At 40.8% G+C, this 14,456-nt stretch overlaps 1 protein-coding gene across 4 annotated transcripts in view; it reads left to right on the top strand.

The window, feature by feature from the left end:
- grin3a (glutamate receptor, ionotropic, N-methyl-D-aspartate 3A) overlaps positions 1 to 14,456 on the top strand; it is a 96,136-nt gene that overhangs the window by 43,339 nt on the left and 38,341 nt on the right. Inside the window, exon 1 of one of the 4 annotated variants that reach the window (XM_086097572.1) lies at positions 7,771 to 9,048. The exons of the other annotated variants lie outside the window; for them this stretch is intronic. Within the exon in view, the coding sequence (XP_085953698.1) occupies positions 8,332 to 9,048 (717 nt within the window). The 5' untranslated portion in view covers positions 7,771 to 8,331. Of the gene's footprint in view, positions 1 to 7,770; positions 9,049 to 14,456 lie in introns of those variants that run through there. 4 annotated transcript variants of the gene reach the window in all.

Here is a 14,456-nt window from a genome sequence, read left to right as displayed (position 1 = left end):
GCCAGCTATCTCGACAGGGGAGCGATCCCGCCGAGCCGGTAATCCTCAGCCTGTGCAAAACAAAAAATAGAAAAATCCTGAGAAATGAAGTATGTGCTGACTCGAGTGGCTCATTGAAATATGAGACTTCACAATGCCAATGGACCAGCTGACACTGCAGGTGTGCATACCATTAATATTAGCTATTTATATGATTTCCTGGGTGTTTGTGTGTCTAATAGTAAACTAATCCCAAAATGACATGACGTGCTCTACTAATAGCACATTGATACGCAAAATATTCATCTGGAAACCGAGATTAATATGCATTATCATAATCATGATGGGCTGAGCTCAAGTGCATCCTGAATTAAATATGTTCAGGGCACGTATTTTCATTTGTCAAATATCTTCCACTCAGCAGGAGAAGAATGAGCCGAAGGTTAGGCCTTTGCCGACTAATCCTTTTGCTTTGTGACTTGGTTGCTATGACGACAATCAGATGGCCATACTTTCTTCAAATTGGATTATAGTATCTATATATATATATATATATATATATATATATATATATATATATATATATATATATATATATATATATATATATGAAATAAAAAATTTTTTAAATGCGTTGCACAATGTGCTAAAGTGCAAATAATACATCTGGTTAGCATAACACTAACGTCAGCATGAGCCGAGACCACAGGCCCGTGTCAATATAAGCATTTTCTTTTCCCTGTTAGATACATCAGATACACATGAGCTGGTGTAACAAGTGACTCACTTTATGTTTTGCTGATGTTTGCAGAAGCAATTACCTACAAAGCGCACATGATGGTAGTTCAAATTCTAAAGTTTTGTCTGACTTATGAGACATGCATTGTAGTCAAAACTAAGTACTCTATCTATAAACTTGATAAATCGTAAATTGTGAATGAACAACTTGGACTTGATATTGTACCGTCCTTACCTTGAAATTATGTCAAAATAAAAAATAAAAAAAATAAAAAATCTGCTGAATCATCTTCCAAAAACAACTGTGCTTCTCAGTTTGTTGGTCTAACGAACAGTGGTTGTACCTTGTAGTCAACTGATCAATCTGAAACATATATCATTTTCGTTTTTTGTCTCTCCGAGTAAACTTTTTCTCCAAACACATGCACAACAAAATGTTTAAATGTGAATTTGAATACACAATGAAAATCTAATGACTCCTGATTTTCACAAAATACCATTCTGGAGTAAACGAGCGTAAAATCTGAACGTTGTTGTTTAGTTTTTTTTATATATATATATGATCGTTACAAAAGCATTTAGAAGGTAAAAAGTCATTTTAAAGTTACGGCTGCAAAGCAAACCAGTGAGACGGATTAAGCAATTAAAAGTGTGTGTTTACTTGTGGCTCAACTGTTTCAGGGATTCTATGCAAAGCTGAGTTGTCCAAATAGTTGTGTTAGGCTGGCTGTTCATTTACAAGTAATCTGCAAATACTCATAAAATGACCTCAAATTGAATTTCACAGTTTCTTAGGAAGTGTAGAAATCATGTGCAGGTGTTGGAGACGTCACTTCATATAAAGCCTGGAACGCAAATGCCGTACATGACTGAACCATCCAACCATCCGACTTGTCTTTGATCATATAAGATCTGTGTGCGGTTCTTCTCTACTGACCTATGCTGCGATCAAATGCGCAGATGTGCATCGCATAAGCGCTCTGACCTTGAAGTTTATCCTCATACGCGCCTTCAAGTTTCATCTGGTCATGAGCCCTGACACTGGAGAGGGAAATGAGCCATGGAAGAATTAGGATGGCAGGTGGAAAGGTCAACACAGTCGCTATAAAGCAAGAGGACTCGCACAGAGATGGATGACGGGGAACTCAGCAGTTGGCGCCAAGACAAGCAAACTGTTATAGGAAACAGTGGAACCTCTAAATTGGTACTGGCTTTAGTTTTACTGGCTGCTCGCAGACTATGTTTACATGCAGTCAATATTCGGGTTGGGCCAAAATACCGGCTTCTGAATTTTCAAGAAATGCGATAATAAAACTAAATGGAAACGCTAGAAATTCGAAGAAGGGCCCTACGCTTATAAGGGGTGGATTTTGAAGCGTACCAAAAAAAGGAAAATACTGGATACACGTCGCACGTTTTAAACCGGATATTACGTCACACGCACGTTTGTAGTCCCAAAGCAATGTCGGACGATAAAGTAAGGTATGTTTGGGCTGAAGACAAATCAGAAATCACTATGGAATTAATTAAAGAAGCAAATAATAATGCTATTTTGAATGGAAAACAGCAAAGAAACGCTCCGGTTTATCAAGACTTACAAAAGATAACTCATACGACGTCATCGCACGGCGCAGTCACTTCAAGTTCTTCTTCTTTTAAATTACTGGTAGATCACATCTCTATTGTGTATACCGCCACCTACAGCAGCGGAGTCCCCTCTCAATATTCGCAAAAGAAGAACAGATGTAAACGGGCATAAGTCGCATGTCCGTTTTGTGCATTTTCAGTAAATTAGCTTATATATTTTTTGAAACAAATGGATGGAAACCTGACTAATGTTAACCAGCCTAATAACCACCATCTTAAGAAAAGGCCCAGACCTTGCGCCACTAAACCGCAATTCCCCCCCCCAAAAAACATAATATACCAACTTGAAAATTATCCACAGTAACCACAAATGGTGAACGAAAACATTTATATCCCACATCTGGCCACAACTTTCCCATTTTGCTAGTATACTGTTTCCATCTCCTATGTCCTTAATCTGAGCCTAGTGCGTGCACCGGCACTCCTTCTTTGGCGCACTCTGAATTTCTGAACGGCAAGTTTGAGCAACACAACGGTCAGAGTGAAACAGTGCACGGTCGGACCGTATTTCCAAACGCGCCCCAATATTCCTTGCGAATGAGCATGCACAGAACACAAACCAAGGTTCCGTTCAAAGAAGGTACCCCGATTGCGCTTATATGACCAAATATGTTTAGAACAGGGGTCTTATCTGCTTTTTTAAAACTCTGAATAAGAAGGATAAGAGCATATTTGTGTTTTTGTGTGTTTACATGGCCTTTCAAAACCCAAATCATAAAGTTATTGACTGCATGTAAACATAGTCATTGTCACTTTTTTACAAAAGTTAGAGTCAAGGGTTTCCTTTTTCTTTTGCAGTGTTTAAATTGGTAACGCTTGTAAAAGTGTTTATAAAGTGCACAAATGACAGTTATATTTTGCATGACTGTTTCAATTGCGTGTACAGCTCAGTCCCAAAAATAGGGTGTTCTGCCGCAGAGGTCCCAATATAGACCATGTACAGGGTGCAGTAAGGTCAGAGAAACATAGTCAAATTTGGCAGGTGAGAAAAAGGTCACAAGATTAGACAAACGTAATGTGTACACATGGATTTACAATAGAATACTGAACCAGAAAAAAGGTCAGAACCCTATTGAGGTCAGGAAAAAAGAGGGGTATACCTGCTCTGCAGTGAGATTAAAATGGGTGGCGATAGGATTAAAATGGGTGACCGCTACACCATAGACCGAGAGGGGGGAAACAGGAAGTTTTAAAGGATTAACGGGGAAAACAAAGAATAAGGCAGTCAATAGATAAGAGTGACACAGTTTTTGACATCCTTTTTTGTTCCATGTGTAATCTTGTTGTTGAACATCCAGCTAAGATTTTGGTAAGGTTTATACTGTTTTTAAAGCTATAAACAAAAAGAAATAAGTACAGTACATTATCTAATATTTCTGGAAAATAATCATTGCGTTCTTTTTTTTGTATGTTTTCCTACTCAATCATTGTGACAAAATGTTACGGCAGTTCAACGCCTCTCCTACGGTGTGTCCATGACTTTATTGTGAGTGATGAGTGAATCACTTCTGACAACAATACACACCCTCAGCTAAGTAACCCAGCCATGGTTGATCAGTCCTTGACTCATTTTGTGTGGCCTTCACTATTCCACATGCTTCTAGAATTATCTCTCGACCTCTTCCTCTGTTCTTTTTTTTTGTGTGGTTCTTCGCAATTGAAGTGTAACACTCAATATGTCATGATCTGTATTGTTTTGATTAGATTAAATTTTGGTTCGTCAGGTACTCCTTGTATGAAATTTTTCACGTCTTGTTATGTTTTTGTTTCCACCTGTTCTCGTCAGCCCGGTCCCTTGTTTCTACCAATCAGCGCCCTCAGAAACTCACAGTATGGTTGTCCAGGTGTTTCTCGTTGTCTCGTTAATTAGCTTGCGTTTAGGCCCCGTCCACACGAAAGCCAGTTTCAATGTATCCTCAAAAGTTTCGTACCGTTCAGGCCGTTTGTCCACACGATGGCGCGGTTTCTGAGCTTGAAACCGATCACTTTTGAAGCCAGGCTCCAAAGTAGAAAGATTTCAAAACGCGTCTGTCACCCGCCATTGTCACTTCTCCTGTGTTCGCCTTTTTCATGTTGTTTTGATACATGCAAAGCCATGTTTGTTTAGTCGATTGCAATAAAGTTCGGGAAAAAAAGGTGTTCGTCTTCTTCGCAGATTCTTCTTCTACTCTTTTTGTTAACTCCCTGTGGCTGCGCTACAGCGCCACTCCAGACTTGGCATATACATTACAGTCGTTAAACATCCTCAGCGTCTTCTTTTGGACACACGCAAGTCTTGAAGTGCTTCTGTGTGTACGAGATTTGTTTGAGGAACAAAGCCGGCTTTGCTTCCGTCTGGATGGGGCTTTAGTTCCCTGGTTTCTTTTTGTCTTGGTCCTAGTGTTTCTATGTTATTTTGAATCTTGTATTTTGTACTTAAGTATTTTTGAGTATTCTACATTCCCTGTTTTCCTATTTTGGACAAATACATTTATATATTTATATTATTAATGCTCACCTGCATCAAGCACTCGGGTCCTTCACAGTCCCCCTCTCAAACCTTGACACAGTTCTCGGCAAATGCCTGTAAAAAGTACCTTTATATATCGCCTTCAATCTTTGCAGCAGTCAGCGAGCAGTTCTTTCCGCTTGGTCTTCTTCCCTTCGTAAGCCTCCTCCAGATGGTCTTCAAAGCATTAACGCCGGTGCCAGCAACGTTCGGTTGCTTCCCTCAGCGGCTAGGAGAATGGCTGCCCTTAGGCTGATTTTGACAGTCTGACAGAAAACTCTTCCACCGGCAGCAACTGTCAAATCTGGCTGGTTGCCAACATTTCTGACTTATTCAAGGCACCTGTAGCTATCTGTAGCGTCACCGAAGCTAGGTAGCCTGTAGAGTTCTTTAGGGTAGTAGTAGTAGGGATGCTTCACTGACACTTTTTACATTGTCGTGTACTAGATAATGACACACAATTGACCTAATTACAAACAGTTAATTTGGTTCTTATGTTTATTGTCAGTTTATTGTCAGATTTCAAAGGTTTCAAATTGAACTGTGGCGGACATTTTAGGACATTCTCAGTTGTCAGAGTCAGCCATCAGATGTGAAATGAAAAAGCAACAGGTCTCAAGAACACATCTGTCAAGTTTATGGAACAACCGTGTCAGGTATCAGACATCAATTTAAACATTGTCAGGAAAAAAGGTTGTCATGTTTGATGGAATTGCACCATCGGACTTTAAGCAAATAGGTTTTGTTTTCCTGTCAAGCCTATTGAATTACACCATCGACTATCAGGCAACTCGGCCTCAGACAAAAACTGCATCAGATGAAACTGCCTCTGACAAAATAGCCTCTGGCAAAATGACAACAGAAAAACAACTCCAGACTAGCCATTTAGCTTCTCAGCTAGCCAAGCACAGCTTTGTGCAAATTTCACTAGGCCACTTCAACAATTTAAAATGCAAACGTAATATAAATGTTATGGTTGGCCACACAGTTAACCATAGGTCAGTGAACGAGAATTTAACACACTTCCAAACCATAATACCTTCATTGATTAGCTAGCTAGTTTTGCCTGCATCAGAGTTGTCTGAAGGTATAATTTGACAGATTAGGACCTGATGCTATTTCATGACACTTGCTAACTTTTAAGTCCGAATTTGGAAGCTGTAATAAAAAAAAAAAATGACAGCCATGTTCCTGAAACCTGCTTTTTTTTTTTATCTCATATCTGACACCTGATTGTTGACACCTGAGGAATCGGATGTCCTAAAATGTACACCATAGTCCTGAATGGACGCCTGATAATCGAACAAATTTCATGTGTCAGAAATTTCAGAAAGTTAATTACACATTTGAAGCAAAGTTATCCCACTTTATAACATTTCTGAGCCATTTTGCCTCAGTTGCAGAACATGAGAAAATCCCATCTACTAGTGTTTCTACATATGTTTGCTAAATGATAAGGAATCAACGTTGCTTAGATCTTGTGTATTTTTAGCAATAGTAGCAGGTGTTTTTCGTCATACTAGAACTAGAACTACTTCCTACTTCTGTGTCTAAGAATCATGGGAAACCTAGCTTAATGGTGCGATCGCCGGTCAGACCCAACACTAGCTGAGCTTTTCTGCCGTGCTTGTTTCTAATGTTACAATGTGGGACCAGTGCAAGGTAAACGGTAAACGGTAAAGCCAGCTTTCAATAGCTGTCGAGGCATAGCAAAAAAGGTTGGATAATGGTGAGTGCATTATTTGTTTAGCGCTGTTGAGCTGTCAACCAAGATAGCCTTCAGGATTAGCTAAAATATTAACACAGCAATCGGTCACCAGATTGACTAGCAATTCAATTTGTTATAAATACAGTAGTTCGTGGTGAGAATTATTGTAGGCCTATATTTGATTTTTAGCAAAATTGCAGTATCCCAAGTTTTTTTATTTTTAGGATGTAGTCACCCTAATTTTGAAATCATGTATGAGTGCAAATTTGGCAGATTACAGCCATTTACATGACTCAAGTGGAACAATACCAGTCCAAACGTAGTAAGAGCAGTTGAGGCATGGCTCTCAAGAATTATTCCATTCTGGGGCAATTTTTAATGGTTAGTTTTGGTTGTTGTCTCATGCGGTGAATAGGAGTTCAAAAACAACACATTTCTCCTGTGTAAAGTTCAATGGTGCAAATCCACTTTTTCAGGGTCTGGTCCAAAACAAGGAGGTTCTCACTCGGCCCGTGAGCTCCCTCTGTTTTGAGTTGAGCGATTGGATTTAGAGGTTAGATGGTCTGAGCAGCGCCTGCAGCAAGGACTTAAAGCGTGACATAACATGTCACTCTCCCCGCCAGACATGACAACCCATTTGACTTTGATGTCCAACGCGTGCACCCATTCGACCTCACCTGTTCCCCAAAAATACACCATTTTGATTTGATTACATAATAATAATAATAATAATAATCTACCTCTCTTGCAAATAAATATTTAAAAAAATATTAATATGTTCCTTATGTCTATCCGATCACACCTGCCCATCCGTTGAAGTCACTTATCGTGTTTATCAGTGTTGATCAAAGTGTCTTCCATTTCAAGTTAGACGAAGCCACAGTTTTAAGTTTTGAGGTTGCTGACTAGGTTAATTGCGATTTCTAGAGTTGCATATGACCTAATTTTGTTAAGTATAGGCTTATAACATTGAGCTTCAATTAATCACGAGCTAATCTGTGTGCTTAAGGAGGAAGAACGAGCAGGTGTCCCAATACTTTTGCTCATAAGGTATATATATATATATATATATATATATTCCGACTATTCTCTGGCACTATAGGGGGTTGGGGGTAAAGCCAGTTAAAGGGTTAACCCTCCTTGCAATGAGAGCCAACCCACTGCGCTCTCGTGCCGGCACCAGTGTCATTATTTGACGTGGACTCGAACCTGTCAACACGCGCTCTGCAAAGTGGAAACTGTGTTTTTTTTTTGATGCGGTTGTAATACCTGTTGAAGCTCCTGCGCTTTGGATGATCGTGGGCTATTTTTCTTTCGATGCCAACGAGCCGAAAGGGGGCTTCCACTCTTTTGGAATATGTTTAGTAATGCGCAGTGGACATATTTCGTCTTCAAATTCCTCCTCTTTCTTCTGCGTGTTCTTCCTGGCGTCTATATGTGACGATGTTATTTGATGGCACAACCTGTTCGCTTGCCTTAAGGTTCGAATGATGTCAATCTTTTGAGATGAAAAACGGCACTTTGGGGGATATTTGCTTGGCTGCGCGCGGCTCCCGCCTGTTGTTTGAGTCTGTGGAGGAACGCGCAACTTTGCCGGGAGCGGGACCGGCATCTGGACGTGGAACCGGAGCCGGATCCGGAGCTGCGGTTGGCCTGAGCGTCTCACGAGGGCCACGTTGTGGGGCCCGGGAGGGGCACCAAAGGAGCGGCCCCTGTATTGGGCCGAGCTGCGGCCGAACCGGGCGTCCGGTTAAGCTGTGGTTTGGAGACGATGAAGATGGGGCTGATGGATGGTACCGGCTCCTCACTGTGTTTACTTATGTGCGCAATAGTCTTTTCCCCGCCGTGCTCTTACTCGCACCCGCAGCCGTGCCAGGTTCTAAAGCGCATCGGCCACACGGTTCGGGTGGGGGTTCTACATGTGCATCCTCGCTTGCTCCCCGACTCCAGCAGTTCGGATGTCGGGAACAACGCGGGGGGTTCACCGGAGACCGGAGACGGGCGAGCGCATGGGGGCAAGCAGCTCCCAAAAAGTGCCGGGTGGCAGTTCGGAAGCCTCCGGAGTAGAGGTTCTGCTTCCAGCCAGCGGGGTGGGAGTCGGGGTAAAATCCACGCACGGCAGCGGGAAGAGAACACGTCGTGGGATCATCGTTTATTCGCACCCAGGGAGTCCGTCCTGCTCGCGGTGGAGGCTGTGAACCGAGCCGGGATTCTTCCTTTCAATCTGTCCCTGGAGCTCGTCATGGCGGTTGGTTCGGGACTTGGCGAACTCCCCGCCTTCTCTTTCAGCTCCCCGGGCACCCCCGAGGACGAGGACCCGCTGTCCTTTGTGGAGAGCGTGTGTCACACGGTGGTCGTGCAGGGGATCTCCGCCATGGTGTCCTTCCCACGAAATCGGGACGAGTTTGTCAAGTTGGAGTTCGTGTCTCAAGCTCTTCGGGTGCCGGTCCTTAGCGTTCTTCCCAGAGAGTTTAAGCGCCAAAGTGAGGTATAATATATAATTAGTGATGTCTTTATCACTTTTTTTTGTTTTAGTTTCAGACGATACTCAACTCTTAAACAGACATCGATACCAAGTACCGATACCATTGCTGACAGACAGATATTAAAATAAAAATTTAATTTAAAAAATGCTTACAATTTCATTAAATTAATGCCAATATTCTATTCCTCTAATGTCTAGTTCCTGATCGTAAAATGCCCGTGATATGATACTTTGAAATAAGGTTTGGTATCGTCCTGATACCAATGCCTGGTATCGGTACTTGCCCATCCCTCATAATAATAATATAGTTTTAACAAGTTAATGTTGCTGCTGTTATTTAACATGTCTCTGAAACTGTATTGTCAAATATAAGTCACCTCCCTTAAAAAAAAATAAAAAAATCCATTAGATCACATTTACATGATCAATAGACTCAAATGGGTGGCCCTTACAAATTTGCCTCTATATTGATAACAGATTATTTTAGATAACAGGATTTATGTCATTTCAGATTGCAATGGTAGTTAGTGGTTAACATCTGGCACGAAATGGTGGCATTTTACTCATAAAATTTGAGGCAGTGCAACCAGTATTTTTTGGGGGGCCATATCATTACATTTACTTATTTATTTTTTCATTCATTTATGTTGCTGATAAACTTCTGCTTCACACTTCAGCCCTGGAATATGGTGAACATTGAGTGGGATGAATATTGACTTTGCAAGTGAATTTACAATATGTGCCCCTAAATCTTTTACTTGCAGGTTTAAAATTTCCGGCTAGAGGCCACTGCGTTCCTAGTAATAAATAAATAAATAAATAAATAAACAAGTCACTCAAGATCCCTGTGACTTTGTTATCCTCCCTACTATGTGTCTTCCAGCTTCATTCTAAATTCCCAAAACATGCATGTTATAAGTTCATTGAACACAAAAGTGTGAGTGCCCTGTGTTTTTGACCGGCAACCCGTCCAGGGTGCATTCTGCATCTCGCACTTAGTCAGCTGGGATAGGCTCCAGCTCACAGGTGGATCTGGAGTACAGTACTGTATAGGAAATGGATGGTATAAAACTTCACTGCATCATACTGAAAGGTGTTCCCAATATTGCTGCCCTGTCACGTAGCGCTAAATAAAAGTAGGTCCTCACCAATAAAAGCACCATCCACAAATCACACACATAAATAGTGTCAAAAGCACTGTGGACTTGTGGTCACACCGGTCAGCACATCCGCCTTACAGTCAAGAGATTCTGGGAGTGAGTCTCGGCTCAGGTCCTCGTGAGTGAAGTTTCCCCGTTCTCTGGTTTCCTGCCACATTTCCCAAAAACATGCAAAAGAGGTTCATTGCTTCAAATGTCCTTAAACTGCTATATGTTGCCTGCTATATCCAAAGGGACGGAGCCATGCATGGTTCATGTAAGCATGTCGCACATACAGGGGGGTAGGTGGGAGGGTTGTCTGTGTTTCCATCAATGATTGAAGGTGATCAGCCAGCAGCCACTGTTGCGCTATTATAAAGCCGCCAAGTCTGTGGAAGATGAATACATGCACACTTAGACACATCATACAAACTGTATTGCAGCCTCAGGATGCACTTTCATCCTCGCTATTGATCTCTTACCCTCCCTCTCGGGGACGTGTTGCGGGCTGTAACAATTAGTTGATTTGTGTACATTGGAAAGATAATGGAGTTATTATGGTCAGTGATTAGCATGTTGGTTTCTTTTTTATGTTTGTGTATTTTTGCAGGCTTGTGATATTTCATCCGATATTTGTAATCACATAGCCCCGACGATTCATCATAGTAAAGCGACAGCTGACTCAGCTTAAGTCACAACATTGGCACTTTGGCAGGTTGATTAACAAATGCTATTTTAATAAATATGCCATGTAGCCTCCGCTAATGATAGCATACAAGAAACACCGTAAGCAAAACGGGCTAACAATTCACGTCTTCTGTAAGTGGCGATATTGTTACCCTTGAGCGATTGATATCTGAACACAAGAGTGTAGCAACACAGAAGACAGGTAATATAACAATACTCACAAGTAGGGCTGGGCAATAAATCGAATTCATTCGATACATCGTCGTTTTAAAAATCCAATCGTTGGAACATTTTCTAAATCGTAAAATCAAATTTTGTCTTTTGGATTATTAAAAGCTGTTGTTCTTATGTTGTGTTACATTCAAATGTTTTGCTTTACAATAGCTACCAACTACTTAATTGTGACATTTACGAAAAAACTATGAATGTTAAATTAATGTTTGATGGGTTTATTAGATTAAAATCGATTAAAATCATAATCGTCCTGAAAAAAAATCGAGATTTTATTTTTGGGCCATATCGCCCTACTCACAAGCATATTGTATATTCTTTATCCCCTGCAAGGAATACTACTGCCGTAATTCTGTTTAATTATGTAATTCCTGTCATGTATATAAAGTGCAATTACAGAGTAGCATTGTTGTCATTAAAGATCACATTTTATCTTCTGGATTTAACAATTAGGGAAGCTAATTGCTTGTGACTAAAAACCAAGATGAATTCAAGCAAATAAAACATTTTATTTGTAATGAAAGATGGAAATTAGGCTGGATATTTTACTGAATAATTGCTCCCAAGACTGTTCTATATTTCACCAAAATGACTGCGGAGTGTGGAGACTTGTTTAAAAATGACATTAGAATACCAATTGTCACATATTGTTTAAATTTCTCCCATTTGGCAAACCTCTCATGTGGAAAAGTGGGAATATTATCTCCTTGCCAAAAGACGAATAAGACTGTTGCAAATATGATGAGGTTCTCTCTGTCTTAGGAGAGAATTGTGAAGAGACAGATTTGAAGTGTCCTCGCCGTTGTTTTTGGTCAAAGGTGAACTTCAAGTCAAATGCATGTCAGGTTTTCAAGTTTGTGTTATCAAAATCGATATGCTGTCTAACTTAATCACTTGATTGGTAAATTAATGCACAGTAACGTGATCTGCCATCCTCACTTAGACACATCAACTAAATTGATTTATTACAACTCAATGCACACTCTTAAATTGAGAGGAGCATCATTGTACATCACCAGGAGAGTTTTTGATATTCCTGTGCGCACAACTCAAAATAGAACACGCATGCGCACGCACACACGCACACACACAAATACTGACACACAGTGGATGAAGGCTTCCGGGACAATTGCCACTTTCAGGAACAAAAGTGTGTGTTTCTGTCTCTTTCAAACTCCCACACTTTAGACAGGCAAGCCTACAGTGGGCACAATGGATGAATTGATGGAAGGACAGAATATGGTGAGATTAATCAATGGATTGGAATTTGGGATAATTCATTATAAGGGATGGATGGATGGACAGACCCCAGTTTAACAGATAGATTAATATCGCATGGGAGAATAGATGATCATGGGAGGGGACACTGGATGGATGCATTTCTGGTTGTATCGACGGGGCAACAGATCTGCTTACAGTCGGTGGATGGTCTGTTCATTCATCCATTGATCAATCGAGCCTCTGCACGAGCCATTCACCCATCCATCCAGCGACTAATGTTTGTCAAACGTCCATTTACTGTATCCTGTGATTCATCTAACCCAGAGACAATTTTGCCAGTGATCCATCCTGTAATCAGTTCACCCATCCAGTCATCCAGCGCTACGCTTAGGGGTCCATGTCAAGAGAGCTGCTAGTGTATAGATGATGGATGGACAGTAGAATTGAAAATGATGGATGGACAATGGATGGATCTGTAGTGTCAATGGGAAGCAGATGAATTGTGGGAATGCTGGAAGCACTTTTTTTTTTTTTTTTTACCATGAAACTTCGTATAAACGTACGTATTTACTACAATTATATACAATGTAACAGATTATTCTATGGCAGCAATGACTCTCTGCCAGCATGGAGGTCCTGGGTTCAAACCCCGCTTGGACAACTCTTCAGCTAGCGCAGCGGAGCTTTAACCGGTAAACAGGAAGCAATGGTTGGAATCCCACCCGTAGACAGATTGCAGTTCAAGTGTTCTTACTTCAAAATCATTCGGCTTTTTTTTTATTTTTAAAGAGCTCAGTATTGTTCATTCAGTAATTTCATCATCATTGAAGACAAGAAAAAAAACAAAAAACATTCGGCTTAGCATTCAGCTATTAGCATTCAGCTATTAGCATTCAGCTATCCTGCACTCGCACGCAATTTCTCCAGAAGTTCCTCTTTGTCTAGTGGATTGATCGTATATTGCCGGTGAATGGATGTTGGATGTTTGATGGGTGACTTGACGATGGATGGATGAATTGGATGATATATTGATTGCCCGTAGGAAAACTTAGATGAAAGGCGGCCTGGTCATAGATTGGTAGGTACAAATTAGATGGGTAGGTAAAATATGGCTGGATAACAGTAGGTGGGAAAATGGATGAATCTTGCTATTGATGAATAATGGATGAATAAAATATATGGAACAATGGATGATGCCTGGATAGTAGATTGATACATGTGGACGACTGATGCGGATGAATGAGCGATGTTTCTTGCAGCTTCTTACACTTCTGACTCAGTACAAACTGCAAGGACAGCTTTGAAAAGTTCTGATCTTGAGATCACCTCAGGTGGAAGAAAGGATTAACTAGTTCAAGTGAAAACAACTTTAGTGAAACAGTGATTCCCTTAATCAAGCCAGCAAAAAGTAACGGCAACATCAGTTCTTTTTGGTTGTCAATCCATCCGAAAATAATAGAAGGCCACAGCTGACTCAAAACTGAACAATGGCCTTAGGGATAGCATAAAACGACCAAAGTATGATATTAAGCCAAACACAGGAGGCAGAGCCCCTAGAAAAGTTCATCTCTCACCCCTTCACCTAAGAAGAAGAAAAAAATGTTTTGATTCTTGTCAAGCAGCAAGCCTTACGGAACCAAATGTAATCATCCGCGACACTTTCAGTGGGGACGATCACTTCAAATAATTAGCGGTTTGATTTGTCAGCTGGCTTGTGGTAATGACGGTTCCTTCGCCGAGGCAATGGATGCAATATGGAAATTGAGGGAAGATAGCTCAGTGACAACACGCTTGGGATTTTTACACGGATCTCATACGAAGATGTTAACAGGTATCTGCACTGCAGGGCTTTTTCTTCCTCCCCTCCCCCATCTTCTTTTCATGACGTCAACAGGTTTAGGCGCTCACAAAACAATGAGGACTGAATTCGGACCCTGCTTCTATAGGGAAGATTGGTTAGAGTCGAATGCCCATATGAATTGTTGTGTCATTTGTTTATCTATAAACAGTTCTTGTAATCAGGGTACAGCTTATTTAATAGTTGTAACTGATGCTTATATTGGCACAGTCATCCATCTTTATATGTACAGAAAGCAGATGAAGAATCATTACATGCATATGGAGTGACTAATG

Source organism: Leptonotus elevatus, chromosome 15, assembly GCF_054856555.1.
Source record: "Leptonotus elevatus isolate MCC_2025b chromosome 15, RoL_Lele_1.0, whole genome shotgun sequence".
NCBI classification, from domain to species: domain Eukaryota; kingdom Metazoa; phylum Chordata; class Actinopteri; order Syngnathiformes; family Syngnathidae; genus Leptonotus; species Leptonotus elevatus.
Note: the sequence above shows the minus strand (reverse complement) of the source record. Positions and strands in the feature narration are given on the sequence as shown.